This window comes from Phaseolus vulgaris, chromosome 8 (genome assembly GCF_000499845.2).
Source record: "Phaseolus vulgaris cultivar G19833 chromosome 8, P. vulgaris v2.0, whole genome shotgun sequence".
In the NCBI taxonomy this organism is placed as follows: domain Eukaryota; kingdom Viridiplantae; phylum Streptophyta; class Magnoliopsida; order Fabales; family Fabaceae; genus Phaseolus; species Phaseolus vulgaris.
The window spans coordinates 59,816,185-59,834,940 of record NC_023752.2 but is presented as its reverse complement, the minus strand read 5'-3'; the positions used below and the strand labels follow the sequence as shown (position 1 = coordinate 59,834,940).

General features: G+C 30.4%; 3 protein-coding genes across 5 annotated transcripts; 1 reads left to right on the top strand and 2 right to left on the bottom strand.

Annotated features, from left to right (window-relative positions):
* Nucleotides 1–271: 271 nt before the first annotated feature.
* On the top strand, nucleotides 272–4,195 carry LOC137826748 (putative pentatricopeptide repeat-containing protein At1g12700, mitochondrial). Of its 2 annotated transcripts, none has more exons than XM_068632880.1 (2): nucleotides 272–2,124; nucleotides 3,934–4,195. In XM_068632880.1, exon 1 carries the CDS (start codon nucleotides 278–280, stop codon nucleotides 2,111–2,113), a length of 1,836 nt encoding a protein of 611 aa, XP_068488981.1. In that variant the 5' UTR covers nucleotides 272–277; the 3' UTR covers nucleotides 2,114–2,124; nucleotides 3,934–4,195. The 2 variants fall into 2 exon arrangements, with proteins under 2 accessions (XP_068488981.1, XP_068488982.1); XM_068632881.1 differs by lacking the exon at nucleotides 3,934–4,195 and having other exon boundaries at nucleotides 280–468; nucleotides 795–2,305.
* Nucleotides 4,196–6,058: 1,863 nt separating this feature from the next.
* LOC137826809 (LOB domain-containing protein 13-like) lies at nucleotides 6,059–7,537 on the bottom strand. 2 transcript variants are annotated; one of them, XM_068632944.1, is made up of 3 exons: nucleotides 7,314–7,537; nucleotides 6,849–7,095; nucleotides 6,059–6,739 (listed from the first exon to the last, which is right to left on the bottom strand). In XM_068632944.1, exons 1-3 carry the CDS (start codon nucleotides 7,388–7,390, stop codon nucleotides 6,278–6,280), a joined length of 786 nt encoding a protein of 261 aa, XP_068489045.1. In that variant the 5' UTR covers nucleotides 7,391–7,537; the 3' UTR covers nucleotides 6,059–6,277. The 2 variants fall into 2 exon arrangements, with proteins under 2 accessions (XP_068489045.1, XP_068489046.1); XM_068632945.1 differs by having other exon boundaries at nucleotides 6,849–7,099; nucleotides 7,314–7,532.
* A 9,231-nt stretch (nucleotides 7,538–16,768) lies between these two features.
* On the bottom strand, nucleotides 16,769–17,755 carry LOC137824582 (uncharacterized). The gene has a single exon (XM_068630246.1). The coding sequence runs from the start codon at nucleotides 17,499–17,501 to the stop codon at nucleotides 16,884–16,886; it is 618 nt and encodes a 205-aa protein (XP_068486347.1). The 5' UTR covers nucleotides 17,502–17,755; the 3' UTR covers nucleotides 16,769–16,883.
* Between the last annotated feature and the right edge of the window lie 1,001 nt (nucleotides 17,756–18,756).

The window sequence follows — 18,756 nt, the reverse complement described above, 5'->3', positions numbered from 1 at the left end:
GGAAAATATAAATAAGTTTATATATATAATGGAGATAATGAGGTTAAAATGATTCATTTTTTGTTTTAATTCTAATATATTTTTTATACAAAAATATTATTCTTATGAGTTTTAATTATATAAATTTAATATTTATACAAACTAAAATACTAGTTTAGTCAAGATGTATTCAGATTATAAAAATTCTTACTCTATTATATTCTTATTGAATTATATATTATATTGTATAGCCGATTCTTTTTTTCTTTCTTAAAATAATGAAAAAGTTTCTCGGAACATGTCTCTGTCTTTTCATTTTTTGTTGTTGTGTAAGCTCAGCATCAGTGTTTTCCTGTTCCCAGAAGCTGAAATAGTAGCAAAACGAACTTTGGTCTCTCTCACTGAAACCAACCAAACACAAAAAGAACACAATCTTTTCAGTAACGTTGGTGTCAACAAACAAAAAATGTCATTGGCAAGAAGATTAAGGTATTATCTCTCTCTTTCCATTCCCAAATTTCATCCTTTCCTTCAAAACCCCATTTCCCTTCTTTGCTTCCCTTCACCCTCTACTCTCCACTCTCACTCTCAGCCCCCACTCATTAACCATCTTGATGATGCTTTTTTCCATTTCAATCACATGCTGCATATGCATCCTACCCCACCCATCTTCCAATTTAACAAGATTTTAAGTTCCTTTGTGAATTCTAAGCATTACCCCACTACTATTTCTCTCTATAAGCAAATGGAGTTCACTGGAATTGTGCCTGACTTTTTCACTTTGAACATATTGGTTAACTGTTTCTGCCACTTAGGTCAAATGGCCTTCGCTTTCTCTGTGGTGGGCAAGATTCTCAAACTGGGTCATCACCCAACAACCATAACCTTGAACACTCTCATGAAGGGTCTGTGTCTTAAGGGTGAGGTCAACAAAGCGCTGAATTTTCATGACAAGGTATTAGCACAAGGGTTTCGGCTAGATGAGATTAGTTATGGGATTTTGATCAATGGGGTGTGTAAAATAGGAGAAACAAGAGCTGGCATTCGGTTGTTGAGAATGATTGAAGGAGGGTCTATTAAGCCTAATTTAATAATGTACAGCACAATCATTGATAGTCTATGCAAAGATAACCTTGTTAATGAGGCTTGTGATTTATATTCAGAAATGGTTGTCAAGGGAATTTCTCCTGATGTTGTCACTTACACTAGTCTAATATATGGCTTTTGCATTGTGGGTCAACTAATCAAAGCAATTGGATTGTTAAATGAAATGGTATTGAAAAACATTAAACCAGATATTTATACCTATAGTATATTGATTGATGCTTTATGTAAGGAAGGAAAGGTAAAAGAAACTAGAAATGTGTTAGCTGTGATGGTGAAAGCATGTTTGAAACCTGATGTTATTGTTTGGAGTACTTTAATGGATGGGTATTTCTTAGTTAATGAAGTGAAGCATGCAAAACATGTATTCTACACTATGACCCTAATGGGAGTAACTCCTGATGTTCACTGCTATAGTATCATGATTCATGGACTGTGTAAGATTAAAAGAGTGGATGATGCCATGAATCTTTTTCAAGAAATGCATCAGAAAAACATGGTTCCTGATACAGTGACTTATACTTCTCTTATTGCTGGTTTGTGCAAATCAGGAAGAATCTCTTATGTTTGGGATCTTATTGATGAGATGCATGATACAGGTCAACCTCTTGATGTAATCACTTATAATAACTTAATAGATGCTTTATGCAAAAATCGTCATCTTGACAAAGCAATTGAGTTCTTCAACAAAATGAAAGACCGGGGAATTCGGCCAAATGTGTACACATTCACTATACTTCTTGATGGACTTTGTAAATGTGGAAAACTTAAGAATGCACTAGAGGTTTTTCTAGATCATTTGACTAAAGGCTATTGTTTAAATGCCAAAACATATACTGTTATGATCAATGGGCTGTGTAAAGAGGGCTTGCTTGATGAAGCATCGGCCTTATGGTCAAAAATGGAAGACAATGGTTGCATTCCAGATGCTGTGACTTTTGAAATAATGATTCGTGCTTTTTTTGAAGAAGATGAAAATGATAAGGCAGAGAAACTTCTATATGAAATGATTGCTAGAGGCCTATTGTAAGAGTAAACTAGGTGAGATTCTTTCTAGTGACACATGCTATTTGAATTTGGTGAGAATCAAGTAATATTTATATCTTTTGATAGTTTCACATAACGTGTAATGAGCTTGTGTGACATTACTTTTTATTAGAAGTCATAGGTTGTTACATTTATTTTCATATCCTAACAACAGGAATCATTGATTTTTTTTGGAGTCTTATATAGCTACATTTTTCCTTCCCAATGTTCTGTCTATTTGCTGAGACTACTTTTATGGATTTTCAATCACTGTTAACAATTAGTGTTTTAGATAACAAATCAAGCTGAAGCTGAGATGATTATTTGGAATAGCTTTATACTGCTGAACTAATAGAACTTATTATGAATGCTAAGAATTACATAAGGTGTGCAATTACTTCAGACAATGAAGTCATATGTAGTACAAACATTGAAGTGCTCAGAAGTTAGACGAACACAAAAAGAGATGCTTGCCAAGACCTTGGTATGCTTGTTCAAATAAAGACAGTTAATTAATTGGAAATTTTTCAACTTTCCCCTGGATTATCTATACTATGCAGACAAAATAACTTAAAAAGTCACAGATAAAGGTCACTAGAAATTAAGAACGTCATTAGACTTTCTGCATATCTATAACAGTTTTATTTTTGTTCCTTTTTGTTCCTTTTCATTTGTGTAGTGATACTTTCTATGTTAGATAAGTAAGGACTTTTGTGTTAGTTTTACTGTTTTTGTTATGTAGACTTTTTATTGCTACTATGGTAGATACATGCAGGGTTATTAAAAACAAAATGCATATTCTGTGGGACCTGCAACCTCAAGAAATAAAAGCACAAAATAACCCTCACACAACATAGCAATGAGCTCTGTCTTTCATCTTTGAAGCAATACAAATTAATTGTGAAGAAACAACCTTCAAGCTTTTACTTCATTCTTTTAAGTCATGTTTATTTTTACCATAATTTGTTTCACTATCTATTGAGTAAAAATAAGAAAGTTAAGTAACATAAAAAAATATTCACAAATTTACTATGTTAAAATTTTATTAAGTTTGAGCCATAACTTAATAGTACTGAATCTCTAGGCTAAATCTACCTTCTTGAAGGACAACATATACATTATATACAATCCATAACAATTATCACTGTAATTTTTTATTAAATTATTTTTAGTCTTGAGTTTCGATTTTAATGATTTCTTTTCTGTTTTAGTTCCATTATAATTTAAATTTTGATTATTATAAAATATATATTTTCGTTTTTATCTCTTTAAAATTTGAAACTATTATTTTTATCCCATTATTCATTTCAAGATAGATAATTAATGCTTACTCTAGGGATTAAAAACATTTCCAAACATATCATTACTGACAAATTATAAGACCAGATTATACAATTTTAAGAAAAATAACTGCATAAATAAAATACAACTGCATATAGTTTACTTAAAAGTTATAATACTTATAATTTTGATAACTTGTAAAAAATAAATTGAACTTTTAGAAAAGTAAATGTAATTATAACAAAATAATATTTTTTCCATTTAAACATAATTTATATTATACTTTACCCTTATGAAATCCTACTCTTGAATGCATGCTAACTTCAAAAATACATTTGAATCTTAAATCTTTTTCCGAAACAATCAAGAATCTGTTTAAGGGACCATGTTAAAATCCAATCCATCCAAATTATAACATTTGTTTTTGGATAAAGCAAAGAATATAGTGATAACCTGTTAATTACTAAACTTAACATAAGATATATGCTATGATTAAAAGGTTGAGCATATAAGGAATTTGGCTAACACCCTCTTGTCCTTTAGGTTAATTATTGGAGACCAAGTTGCAGATGATTATTCCATGTGAGAACTCATTAATGCAAAGCAAGTTTTGAGCTGTCCCTGTCACTGGGAAGGACCTCTCTGATTAACTACTGTGACACAGCTAAACTAATATCCATGTGAAAGCTTGATTAGATATGTATCTTTGACTTTTAATCACATATATATAGATCCAAAGACCTATCATTAATATAGATCTATGTGTCTGGGAATCCTCACAAGCACATAATTTATCTTTTTCTGACATTTAATACCACATTAGAACTTGTCAATCCTACATAAATGTCATATCAGTTTGATAACATTTTTTAATCCATATTATTAGTTAAAATATTGCATGATTTACCACCAAGTCGCCCAACTAGCTTGAATTGCGTGCTATAAAACTATTTCTTGCTTTCACTTCTCAAAAAAACTGAATAAAGAACACCAAATTCTCTTGCCTTGTTGATGGGGTGTTTGACATGATACACAATATGCTTGTATGAAGCTTCTGAAGTTTTGAATATTAAGTGAACTATTAAGTAATAGTAAACTGAACAATAACTAATTAATGGCCATGTTGAGCCAACGATGCGAATATTTCAAGCAACGGTGACAAAACCAAGTTCGATCTGCGTCATAATCCATACGCATCTTTCCTTCAAACTATCACACAATATAAATATTAAAAATGGAGCATTCTATACATGTGTATTACCTATCTTTTTTATTTATTAAAATTTTCTAGTTCACACTATCTCAGGTTGAGTTTCACACGTCAAAGGAATCGAATGCTTTCATAGGTTACCAGATTTTGTTGGTGGAAAGATTGACTTAGATTGCATACCCTTTACTTGCACTGAACAACTTTAATTACACTGCAAGCAAACGATTCCACCATTCCTTTTTTTTTCTTTGATTCTTTGGTGTTCAACGTTAAAGGTGGTTCTCAGTTAAGCTTGGTTATGCATGAGAGAGGTTACTACTGATTCGAGCATTGGCTTAAATCAGTCTTGTACTATTTTATATCATAGTTGAGTTATTTGATGTCATGAGTATAACTTTTGGCTCGACCCAAAAGCTGCTTAATTCTCTCTTTTGGCTACTGAAATGAAACTGAAGAACTATTTTATTCTAGATTACACTACGTGCTAGCAACTATTGCCGCTAACAGATAATCAATCTTTCTATTGTTCTATTATTCTACCTAACTTTTTTTTGGTGATCACATAAGATTCCAATACCACCATGCCTAACTATCACACTTTTTGAAAGAAAAGGTTATATCACAGTATATATGTCTCTTTTTTCTTATATCAGTGGAATAGGAAATAACTATATATACTTTGAGTGACTTGTTAGTTATCACTCTTTTGCCTAACTAATCTTTGCTATCAGTGGTTATAATTTGGCTAAGTTTAGCTACATTCCTCAAGCATTTAATTCAACAAAAAGACCCAGAAAAAGCTTTGTTTTTCTTTTTCTATTATATATAGAGAGAGAGATGTGGAGTGACAGATTTTTTTTTTTCGTATGTACTAAGACTGATAAAGTTTGAGAATCTAATTAAAACGAGAAAAGGGTTTAATATATATTCTTAGATCTATATATATATATATATGACGTTTAACTTCACATGGGAACAGGAACTATAACACAGGCACCGTACCTTGTCTCCCTTTTAAGAAGTTAAATCTTTCACATCCTTTAAATCTGCAGCTGGCACAGACTCGTGAGTGAGTTATTTAAGCTTGAGTCAAATGGAGATATATTCCCCCCACGTGCAGTGGCCAATTGTTCAAGGCTATACTTCATCTCTTCATGTGATCTTCAGCGCCAATTCTATAATAAAATCATAGTTCTCAGAGCATCAACCGTTTCTCATTGTATTCTTTATGCTTTTGCTTTCTGCTTTTACCTACATCTACACTTTCCTGTTGACTTAATTTATTCACTTTTTTCTCCATTTCAATCTTTTACATCAGTTTGAACCTTTCTTGAAGATTAATACTGTTTCAAAAGGAAAGATATGGTCTTACAAGCCATGAAATTTTACAATCTAGTTACCTGGTAAAAGTAAATTTGATGCCTATATCCTACACTTTGAATGTAGCAGTCTTACAAATGAAGACAAACCAAGCATAAATAGAAGTTATATAAAAGTAAAAATCATAATGTTTGAGAAAAAGAACATCAAAAGAGTAGAAAATACCACTAAATGCATATGAATACGTGATGGGGTTTCCCGTTCCCATAATTAGCTCTAGATGACCAAGTGATACATTCTACTCTATTGAGAAAAACATGATTATTCCTACATCAAATGAATAGTAAACAAATGGACCTAAACAAAGTATGGGACATTTTCAGTGGTGGAAATGGATCCAAGGCTCATTGAGCTTTTAGGAGTGTACACAGAAGAAGTTGAAGATGAAGAGAAGGATGAAAGGATAACAGAAGGAGAAGGCAATGGTTTTAGTGGAGGAGCAGGCAATTGTTTTGGTAGAGGAGGAGGAGGAAGTTGAGAAAGACCTTGTGGTTGTGAGTTTGCGGGAATTGCTGCTGATATTGCATCAGCTGAAGAAACCAAAGCTGCATGATTAGAAGAAATGAGACTCGCAGCTTCTCTATATTTGTATTTTAGTATCTCTTCCCTTATTGCATTTAGTTCTGCTTGTAAAGATTGAACTTGTTGCTGCAAAGCTGATATTGCACCCATGCATCCGTATACAGGATCTCTTAGCCTCAGGTTAGCTTCGTAAACAAGGCTATTTGCTGCATCAGCTCTTTGGCCCTCTGGAACCTCCTACACACAAAAATAAAATTTGAAAACAAATCAGTTTTCACTTCAATAAGAACAGTGAATCCAATTGAAGAGAAAAAAAAAAGAGTAACCATTCTGGTGAGTGACCAACCAGAAGCATCTTGGAGACATTGCTTGCACCAAACACTTTGTGAACGGCTACAAACTTTTGAGGCTCGTGTGGTGAAAAATAAGGAGAGAAAGGGCATTCTTCAGCACACCTTCTTCTCAGAAGCTTGCATGCAGCACAAGGGGTTACTGTGTTTAAGGTTATCCCAGGAATTGGACCATAGAAATGCTTCCTTCCCATTTGAGAAGATGCTTCTACCTCTGCTCTGATTTTTGTTATCTCATCTAATCTATCTTTGGGAAAAATACAAAAAACTGCATGTTAAAACCATGAGTCTGTAAAGAAATATATTGGGTGGTGTAAGAGCATGATGCCCTCAGCACCATCACCAGAAACCAAAAACATGGTTAAAACTGTGATATGAATGGTATGCTACTAATTTCAGCTCATGAGTAAGTTGGTTCTTTAGAGAGCAAGAAAATTGATGTCTATTTTTCTAACATTTACCTATCTCTTGATGTCCAAACATGCCTTTTGATTTTCTTGATCAAAGTGTGTTGAGAGGGAGAAAGATTTTGTTTCATACACAGACACAAACAAGATGAGAGAAAAGGCAGGGAAACAAGTCCTTAAAAGGCAAGGTCAATGGAATTATCAGAAGAAAAGAAGTTTGAGATCATATGGATTTTTTTAAAAGAAATATTTAATTAAGGGGAAGGAGAAAACAAAAACAAAATGATTAGGTTGCATTAACCATTTAAAGAGAGAGAAGTAGCACTCTTTGTGAATAGCTTGCACACGTGTTAGTTCTATTGGAAACTGAGAATTTGACTTTGGAAAAATAATACAAGAAACATCAATGTCAGAATACTCAGCAATTGAGTTTTTGTCATAAAAATTATTGGAGAACTATGGGCTGCAAAGTGGTGTGCTTCTTTTTCTTGGTTGTGTTGTATTTGTCACAAAAGTTTTCAAGTAGGAGCCATGTTTGAGGGACCAATTACATTAAAAGATTGCAATTCTTAACTATCTTTGGTCATTTTCTTCCCTTCAACTCTGAAAGTTTAAATTGAAGGAGCAGAAAATTTCAGTTCAGACAATGAAAGATAGAGAACTTCAATCAAACAGATTATGTATTGCACGGACTCACTATCACCATCACCTCTCACATACACACCTTTTTCACCCAAAGTACAAAAGAAGTTAAAAAATATTTAAATAATTTTTTTGAAAATTTCCTCATCATTAAGAACTTTAAAAAAAATGACAATTGTAAAAGAATACTAACCAATCTTGCTTTGGTTTCTCCCCCACAAGGGAGTGATTGCAAAAATATATAATATAATCCTTAATTATTTTTTAAATGTATGTATTGTTTTAAATTAAAATACAATTAATAACTTAATATATAAATTATTTAAAAAGATGTGTAAACTAAAATTGTAAAAAATATTGTAGCGAGTCATTCACAAGTTATCCAAACCTTGTAAAATAAAGATAAATGTTTAGATTAATGTATGCAAACTTATATACAAGAGCTACTTACTAATTGATTAAGTGCACAAGTTTAATTGATTACGAAAATTATCTAACCGATTACAAGAAAATGCATAATCGATTAAAGTAAGGGGTATAATCAATTATGGACTCAAATGTAATTGATTATACCGTTTTAGTTTCACATATTCATGATATCCACGTTGTAAACTCATACAACTTTAAATGGGTTTTTTTCTTTCTTTCATAGACTCACATATACACATATGCTCAAATCCAACAATCATCTCACTATGGTCACAATGTCAACCCAAACTTCAATCTATTTATCAGCACATGCATTTTATTTATTTAATATTTTCCAAGCCATAATCAATTATGGTCTCTATTGTAACTAAATAAAAAAGTGTTCTTAATCGGTTATTCAGTTATGACCACATGTTCTAATCTTCACCAAATTCATGGAAATTGCATGCAATGACATATTCGTAATTGATCTTTCTCAATTAACATCCCACTCCTCCCCTCTCCCTTTTCTTTCTACACAAATTACCTCAAATTCTCCATACCAAACTGCTAGAGTGACCAACATTTCTTAATCCCAAATCTTCTTGCAAAGCGCAACAACCCCATTGAAATAAATGGTAAGAGTTATGAAAAGAATGAAAAGATAAGTCTCATTTTTTATTTCACAACTTTGCTCCTCTCTTTAACACAATTGTACATATTTTATACATTGACAATGAAATAAGTTAAAGGAATTCACTTTCAATAAGGTTAAAAACTTAGACTTTCGATAATCAACCTTTCATTTTTATTATTAATGTTACCAAAACTAATAAGGAAAAAATATTTTTCAATAACGATTATATCTTGAAATTAAGATTTAATTTTTTGAAGCATGAATTTAAAATATGTTATACTTTTTCAATTTAATTTTTAATTTCCATTTTTTATTATAATTTAATTTTCTTAAAATTAGTATATGAAAAAAAAGTTGAACATGGTTTGTAATTAATTATTCAAATAAATTAGATTTCGTTTTTAAGTAATATTTTAATATTTGTTCAGTTTTATAACATTTTTATTAAATTTTAACTATGAATATTTTGATAATTTATTATATTATTTATTTTATGTTATCACATTAATTAAATTTACCACAAATTTTCACTCATTTTTTTAATCTATTTTAAATTTAAACAATTTTATTTTTCATCCTATTTTACTTTCTTTCTCTCTTTTTTCTTTTTCACTTTCTCCTATACAGTGATTTTTGTATACTAATAGTGTTAGTTCTTTTAGTTTGTGGTTTCACTGTTTATGTGGTTAATTTTCTTCAGATTCCACTTAGTACAACAAATCAGTCAACAAATATGGAGTGAAACTTTTTAAATTTAAGAAATTGAATAAAAAAAAGAAAACAAAAGAAGGGTCAAATTAACCTGTACTATAGTAGAAAATTAAAATTTAAAAATATAAAAAGGGTTAAAGATTCAACTGTGAAGCATGGAAGACAAAAAAACACAATATAAGCACAATTTCTGGGAAAGGGAACATAGAAATTAATTATTCAGCTGTGGGAAGGGGAGAACAGCAAGGCTAAAACATCTTTGTCCCAGGTTTTAGGTCTATGCTCCTATATTTTGTTTGACACAATCAATGAACCATCAATTTACTTCCTCATAATCAAATCATCATTAATTATTGCCAAAACACACACTTTTTCCTCAAAGTCGGCACTTTGCAATTTGAATTTTCACAATTATTTGAATCACTTTAGATCATACCTACAACAATATCAAAGTCAAACCCATTTTTATTACTTTGGATGGATTCTATTTTTTAATACAAATTAAGATCTTAAACAAACCAACTGGATAAAAAAATTATTTGTTTCAATTTGGATCAATTAGTTCTTGTTTTAAGAAAAAAAAAATGCATAAATTTATATATAATTTTTCAGTAAAAAAGGTAAAATAAACGTTTTTATAATATAATAGACTCATACAAACTAGATAAAAGTAAAATTTATGAAAACATTTATATAATTATATCATGAAACCTTACTATTCCATTCCTCTTTTAACATTATATTTGTTTCAGACAATTTATTGTTTACACATAAAGATAGGTGTTAATTTTTATGTTTGTATCGATGATTGGACGTGATATTTCTTCCTCCCACTCATTAAAGTTTTACTTACACCCTATCAAATATATGAAATGACTAAATATTTAATTTAATTTATTTTCTAGAGTAAATTTGGAAAGATTATTTTGAAAAATACATTATGAAACGTATTGTATATATTTTGAAAATTTTATAATATAGAAAAAGCTTCCAAAAAAATAATAAAAAAGTCATTTAAAAAAGGGTAAATCAGTGTTTTTGGAAAATTGTTGGACTGCAAGAAGAATTTTGATAGGGTGTAGAAAGAAATTTGTTTTGAACGGATTAAAAGAAGGCTAGGATGAGACTTGAAACCCACGAGAAACTGAGAAGAGGAGAAAATTAGACATTTACAACTTTACTTTGGATCATTGTGTTATAACATGTTGCCACTTGTTGCATAGTTTCAATACTTATATGCAACTTTAAGCATCAATATCTTTATTTGGAAATTCATAAATTGCATTCCTTTATATATTGTAGAAAAAGGATTATGTCTCATTCATAATTACGAACCTCTTTTATACTATTAATGATATAATTGTTATTTTTTTAAAAAAGATTTTAAGGTAGTTTATATTTATTTCAAATTTAAAAAGTATCAAAAAAAAATGAAAAAAAATATAACAAAAACATGTTATATAAAAATATTTTGGTGCATGTAATAATATATATATATATATCAAAATAATTAATATTTTTATTCACTATTAATTTGAACTGCTCTTATCATTTTAATCATGCTTGTTTTTTTTTTAATTTGAATTTAAATAAATTTAAATTAATTGAATATTAGTTTGATATCGATGATTTTGATTTCATGTAAAATAAATATTAATAAAATAATTTAAATTTATATAGAAGTATAAAATTATATTAAAAATGTAATTATTCTTTAAATTTATGTAATTTTATAAAATGTTATTGATAAAATGAAGAAATAGATGTTATAAATGTTGTTAATTTGGACACACAAAGAAATATGCAAGTCTTGTAAATTAAAAGTAGAGACAAAGATTGCTAAGAATCAATTAGAAGAGAAAAAACGATTTTCAATGTCATATTTTACATCAGACAACTCTACAAAAGATCATTTTTTTATTCAAAAATATATAAACGATATAATATGATTTTGATATCTTTAAAAAGCAAAACAAAGTGTTATATTCAAAGTCAAAATTGAGAATGAGCACAAGAAGAATGAATAGTTGTAATATAAAAATAATTAAATAAAAATTGATTTAAAAAAATAAAAAACAATTAATTACTATATTAATAATAAAATAATATTTAATTTTAGAGACAAAAATAATTATATTTTATAAATTAAAAAATTATTAATATTTAAAATAGTTGTTAATATTAATAAAAAATTATCAAGTAAATTTTAAATTTGTATTTATCATTCTTTATTAAAATTTTATCTATTAACTACTTTAAATTCTAAATTAATTACTTTAAAATCAACATTATTTTCAGAAACTCCATACTTCTGCCGTTGCAATTTTTGGAGATGTAAAGCTGATGCTATTTACTGTTAGCATCTGTTTTTACCCGACTATAATAAAATATTTTCTTGTAGCCTAAAATTTACATGAAATGGTAGATTATTATCTTCATAGGAGTATTATTTTTATCATGGGGCACACAAGATATTATTATCAAATGCACCAAAATGTTATAGACATTTAAAGGACAAATTGAATGAATAGAAGTACATGATAAATAATAATGAAAAAAAAAAAAAAAAAAAAGAATACAAACATTAAGTAGAGAATTGGATAAGGTGATAATTGAAATTGAAATTGAAATTAAATTTGCTTGTTAAACAAAATGACTTTAGAAATGAGTTACGAATACATTATTTGTAAATTCTCTTTTAAAAAAATATTGAATTTTTACTTTAAACTATTTTGGAAAATTTGAGAAAAAGAAATACAGAGAAGATCTTCACTGTTTATTAAATTGACACTGAATTGAAATATATAAAAAAGAATTGAATTGCTTCAAAAAGAAACTAATTTGAAAAATTATTAAACTTAATTGTTTTATTATTTTAGTTTCTAAAAATTAAATTATACTATTAAATTTAATTTAATTATAACTTGTGAAATTAAAAATATATATTTTAAATTTTTTTTTTATAAAAGTCCAAATAGGTTAATAATAAATGCGAGTCTTTGAACTCACACTTAAACTCTAATAAACTATTTACAAAATAGCTTTTAAAAATAAACATGGGGAAATTTATAATAAAGAAATAAAGGAAAAGTTAAATTAATTTGGGTTTGGTATGAAGGGTAGTTTCGAAGTCAAAATTTGCCATTTTGAATAAAAGACTTGATGCCTTGATGTGTCATAACATCCCCTCCACTAATATGCTCTCTGCTGCCGACAATCTTGAATCCTATATTATCCCATTCAACATCTCTTTTACAAAACAAAAATCTTATCAACTTTCAAATTTTTTTAAAAAATCGTAAAATAAAAATTAATTTTATAAAAAAATAATTAATTATTATAGTTATTAAATTAAAGATTATTTTAAAAACTAAAAAAAAATAGTTTTTAAATTAATTTCTATTATAATTAAATAATTTTTTTAAAAAAAATTATTTCATGATTTTATAATTAAATGCCCTAAAATAAGTAACAACCTGAAAACAATTTTTCGCTTTAATCCATTGATATCATTGTTGGTGAGTTTATTATTCAGACCATGTAAAACAAAATTTGATCAAATCGGATTAACACAAAAGCAATAACCGCCCTTTCGGTTTTCTATAATGTTATGAGTTTTTATGGTATGTAGTAGCTCAACTATAGATAGAAATGGAAAATTTTATTATTCTTTTATTAGAAAAAAAATAAATGATTGTTCAAGGATGTCTCGATCCTATTACAATTAAACATGATTTGTATAATTCTAAAAAATTAATAACATCATGTCAACCCATCTTCTATACAAGATATACACACAAGCAACATAAAAATTATTGGTCTTAAATTCTTAATTATATAATTACATATGAAAAAAAATTCAAAAGAAGCAAGATCTCATATGTTATTGCAATCTGAGACTGAATATCTCCTATCAATTATATTTTCAGTCTTCTCTCCTTCACTCGTCTTTCTGATAAGTCCATGAGGGTGAAATACTTTATAATCCACAATCAAGATTAGCTTAATTAATTTGCAGGTTTCCATAATCTGAAACTTTGACTGAGAGATCGTATAGTCGTGCATTCTGTCTACTACTTGGTCTCCCAGTTTCGGACAGGACACCATACAACATGAGCACCCAGGATTAGTAGTGTTTAACCTTGCTTAGGAGAAATCATTGGAAATAGTTATAGTGGACATCAATCTACTATCAAAACAACAACTAATATTAACAAAAAAAACTTACAATTTTTAAAACAACTAATATACAAAATGACTCATTTCAATCATTTACATACTATAGGTCTCTAAATAATCTAAAGTTTGAATCAGAAACGAAAACCAATTTTGTGTTATAATACAGGAACGAAAAACATATTTAGCCATTCTTTTTAACAGAAAAAATATAAATAAAAAAGAGTATTTTGGATGTTATAATCCAATTACAAAACATTTGTGTGGAGGACGAGTGGTTATACCATATATAGGGTATATGGCTTTGAAATGTAGATATGAAAACACTTGTTTTTAAGTTTTAAATTGTTCCTGCTAGGGAGATGGGACCTAGAGAACTATTGAAGTCTTCTTCTTCTTCCTTTGGTCGGGCAGGTGGCTGGGTGATGAATTGGGATCCTTCTCGTCCTCCTGCTTATCCTTCGGCACTCGGGACTCGGTCGTCGGGTGAACACCGGATGGTGGGGGTACCTGCGAAGGCACTCCGACGCTCAAGTCAGTAAAGCGGGTGGTTAGCTCTCAGGTAGGTGAACAGTAATAATGACATACCTTACTCCTTGGAATGCGTGCTATTTATATTATTCTAATGGGCCTACCTTGTTGGGCCCGTTTATCGAGGTGGATACCGCTTAGGGTTGCATTACCTAATTCTTGATGATGGATTAGCTTTATTGATCTTGGTTTGAGCGTTAATTGTAATGGGGTTCGGCCATCGGCCAAATTCTCATGGTGAGGGCCGGCCATCGGCCAAATAACTGTGGTCTTCGACTGTCTCAGTTAAGTCTCCAAAGGTCTCGGCCACTCGGTCCGTCGGCCAAGTATACAAAGGTCTTGGCCACTCGACCTCTCGACCGATCGGCCGGGTCTCTAAAGGTCTTGACTTCTCGGTCTCTCAGTCAGGTTGACCAGGCATCGGGCAGGCAGGTGGATCCCGGCCTCGTCCAGTACCGGTACATAAATTTTATTCATTGCAACGACTTTGCAAAGTGGAAAGAGACTTTGCATGGCTTAAGCAAGTAATCCACATAAACAAGTGTTGAACGCGTTGTTGAGATGGCAAAATTTAAAGCAATGGATTTTGCTGAGATCTACTCATGTGTATAAAATACATTAAGAGTGACTTCAAGTCTTCGGGGATATATTAATTATAATTTTCAAGAGATCATTTTCCAATTGCAACTGCCTCTTTCAGACTCTTTCTTTCAAAAATTCAAATATTTTAATAACTTTTTTAACAAAACCATACTAGCTTCTGTCCCTTCCCACAACCACATGCCTCAAGACAACATACTTATTTAACATATATTCATTCGAATAACCCAATGCGTGGAATAACATGTATCTATTTTTTTACAGAAATTAATTGCTGAAGATAATAGCATGCCAACAAAACAATTAATGCATTTTCATCTTTCTGTTGTTTTCTATTCATATGGAAAACAAAATTTCCTCTATTTTAGTTTAACTTCATTGATTTTCTAAACCTTGTAACTTTTGTAATACTGCAATAATAAGTCTTACTAAAACTTGTGTTAAAATTAATTTAATATTACTTTAATTATTTATTTTCAGTCAAAAGATTTTACTGCACCAGTGCACTTTACACCCAACCTGCAGCAACTAGCTTTGCTGGTACGCAGTTTTGACCAGTTATCATAGTTTAATTTTGACCATTAAATTCGTAACTTGCAACTTATTGATCCTTCAGTAAAAGAAAATTGGTCCCACACGTTACTTCATACCCATCATCTACTTTATGTCATTCATGAGAAAAATGCAAGCAAACTAAAATCAACACTAACCCATGATTAAACTATATAAACCCAGTAACTCGAGTCTTTCTGAGGAAAACTATATAAACCAGTAACCCAGTAATAACTACTCAATCATTCTATATACTGATTTAAATAAATTCTTGATTTTTAAATTATACTCTATTATCATCGAATATATTTTTCAATTAATCATTAAATCAGTTTTCAAACTTAGTGATAAAGTTTATCTATATATAATTAATTAGTTTATCGCCAAGTTATGTAACAGACATTTGCTCGTGTATATGTCCCTCTGAATCCATGCATTTATCTCAGTTATTTAAGGATTCGCGTGGTGCACCAATGGTTTTTATTGGATAGTTACTCGTCAATATGCACACCTACATACACACATATATATTGTGTTTCTGATTCTGTCTTTTCTTCAATTTGTTTATATGTCATCTACTCGTATAGTATCCGTAGTACAAAAAATTGTTGTATTGTACTAAAATACAGAATATATAGTTTATTCATTTCATTTTGGCATTGTATTCATATGTTTCAAATGTATTAGACATGATCCCCACTGAAATGCAATTCTTTTGTTGATCATAACACTTTGTTGAATGAAGAAAACAGTTTCATTACTTTCAGAAATTAGCATGATAAGTAAACTCTAAGGCACTTAAACTTTCCATAAGTTTATCAATTATTTTGCATAAAGTAGAAAGATTCTTCTGTACAGTTTTGACGGCAACGTATGAGAGAGAGATTAAACTATTGTTTGGCTAACTTTTAACATAATAGTTTAAACGCGTGGAAGCCTCGTGGTAATGTTTAGGAGACTCTGATCTAATGGAGTCCAGCAAAGAGGAGATAGATGAAAGGGAAAATTACAATACCATTTATAGTACTGAAATTAATCTGCTATTACAACCTCATAGAATTGAGGATTCAGTAAGATAAACCTTACTCGTTTAAGATTGGAAGCCATGATAAGTGCAGTATAATTATATAACTGTTTGATGGGTATTGTGATGATGATTTTGTATAGGCTATTGAATCCCAACGTAAAGGCACTAAATTCAAAAGTTTGAAATCAGAGAACAAGAAGAGAAGGAATCAACACCTACAGAAGGTAAGCAAGTTAAAGATATGATGCACTTCATTACTATAAGAATCAGTTTGGCACATACAATCTATCCAACTAGCCACGTTTATTAACACAACAGACAAAAAAACAGCTACAACATGTCACAGAAAATCTCCAAGAAGTACCTTCTTGAACATGGATGAATAGCACCCTCGCGACCTGGCATTACCAAAACACAAATTCGAACTAGTTACCTCACACAGATCTTCATCTTCTACATCCTTCCTCGTGTGTATCATCGGAGAAGATGGCACGGAATATGATCTAGGCCGTGGCGAAGAGAATGACAAAGATGAAGATGATGAAGAAGACGGGGAAGAAGAAGAGTAAGACCAAATATTCTGTGACCCAGTTTGTGAAGGAGCACCATCTTTTCTACGTTTGGGGAATAGAGTTTGCAAGAAGGTAGATTTTGGCGAGTTCTTATTCTTGACCTTGGGAGTGGTCTTTTTGGTAGCATTTTGGAAATAAGAAGGGGGTGGTGTGAGAGGAGGGAGAGAGTTTTCTTTGAATCTAACCTTTGGAGTGCCTGGTTGAGATTCCCACACAAAGGGAACTGAAGCAGATTCAACATGGTAAGCTTCATTGGAGAGATTGGACAAATCTCTCTCTAGCTTATCATGATCAAGGAACATCACCATGTCCTTCTCTTTACTATGAGGCTTTTCTACAACAATGATAGAAGCCCTTTGGAGAGTGTTATTAGAAGGGTTTGACATGCTTAGTTACAAGCTAGCTAGGCTATGTAGCTGTGGCTGGATAGTGTGTATATTATGTATATATGACTATGTGTTGAAGATGGGAAAGTGCAAAAGAGACATGTTCAAAGGGTTTTGGTGTGTGAGGGAGTAGTTTAGGACTCTTTTTTTATGTTAAAAATGGGAATCTATAACCATGGGGTTGGCGATTGGTAGTGGGTGGCCTGTGTATGTTTAAGTGGTTTCCACATTCCAGTGGAATTGGCGATGGTTGAATATATTACAAAAGAAAGGGAAGTCAACTATATACAATTGTGGCAGGTTAGTTAATGGCGCTTAGTTCACGTAAAGATAATAAAATCACTCTTTAATCATTAATTGCTCATATATTTATAGTTCCTAGGATCGAGTCAGACCGATTTCATTTGTTTAATATTAATATATAATGTAAGTATTATGAACAAAGGATGAAGTGGAATACAAGGCTCTAATCATGCCACTATTTCTTTTCTTTTCCTTTTCAATCTCATCATATTTACTCCAATTTTGAGTCATCATCTCCACAGCTTTGGTTCACTATATACAATAGTCCTGCCAGAAACCCTAGAACCACACACTCAAAGCCAGAATATTGCTGACATATATTACTATAAACTCTCATCTACGAAAATTTTGTATAACTATCTTAATTTAGTAAAACAGTTTATATTATCATTTGTATATAGCCATCAAATCACATGTTTTCGATCAATTTGTTTTTAGTTGGTGCAATGCTTTTCTTAATCTGAGTTAGTTGAATATAATATGAACAAGGAAGAATGATTATGGTTATTGAACCTAAAGTCATGTTGTAATAAGAACCACTGAATCAATCCCGATTGAGAAACTTTTCTTCAAGAAACAAAAGTGTCGGGATAAAACATTTCAATTTAAACAGCAGATAGTTTAACTAACTATAACTCTATTAGTTTCTGTAATATTTTTAAGGATATCTCTGAGAGAAGCGTGTCTGTTCAAAATCTTAACAACCGTGTTAATTAATTTACATTGGTCAAAACATATTCTAAACTCTTGCTAATATGCTAATAAGTTGTTACTTTTAGTTGTAACAACGTCTTCTGAATAAGTCTTGCAATAAATCGTATTGAAAGAACATCCCTTCCCAATGGGGTTATTGGAGGTTTATTATTGCATTACGCAATTCAATGTTTATTTGAATACAAATTATGTAACCTTCCATCTGGAGCAAAGAAAAACATGGCGTATGGCAATAGCA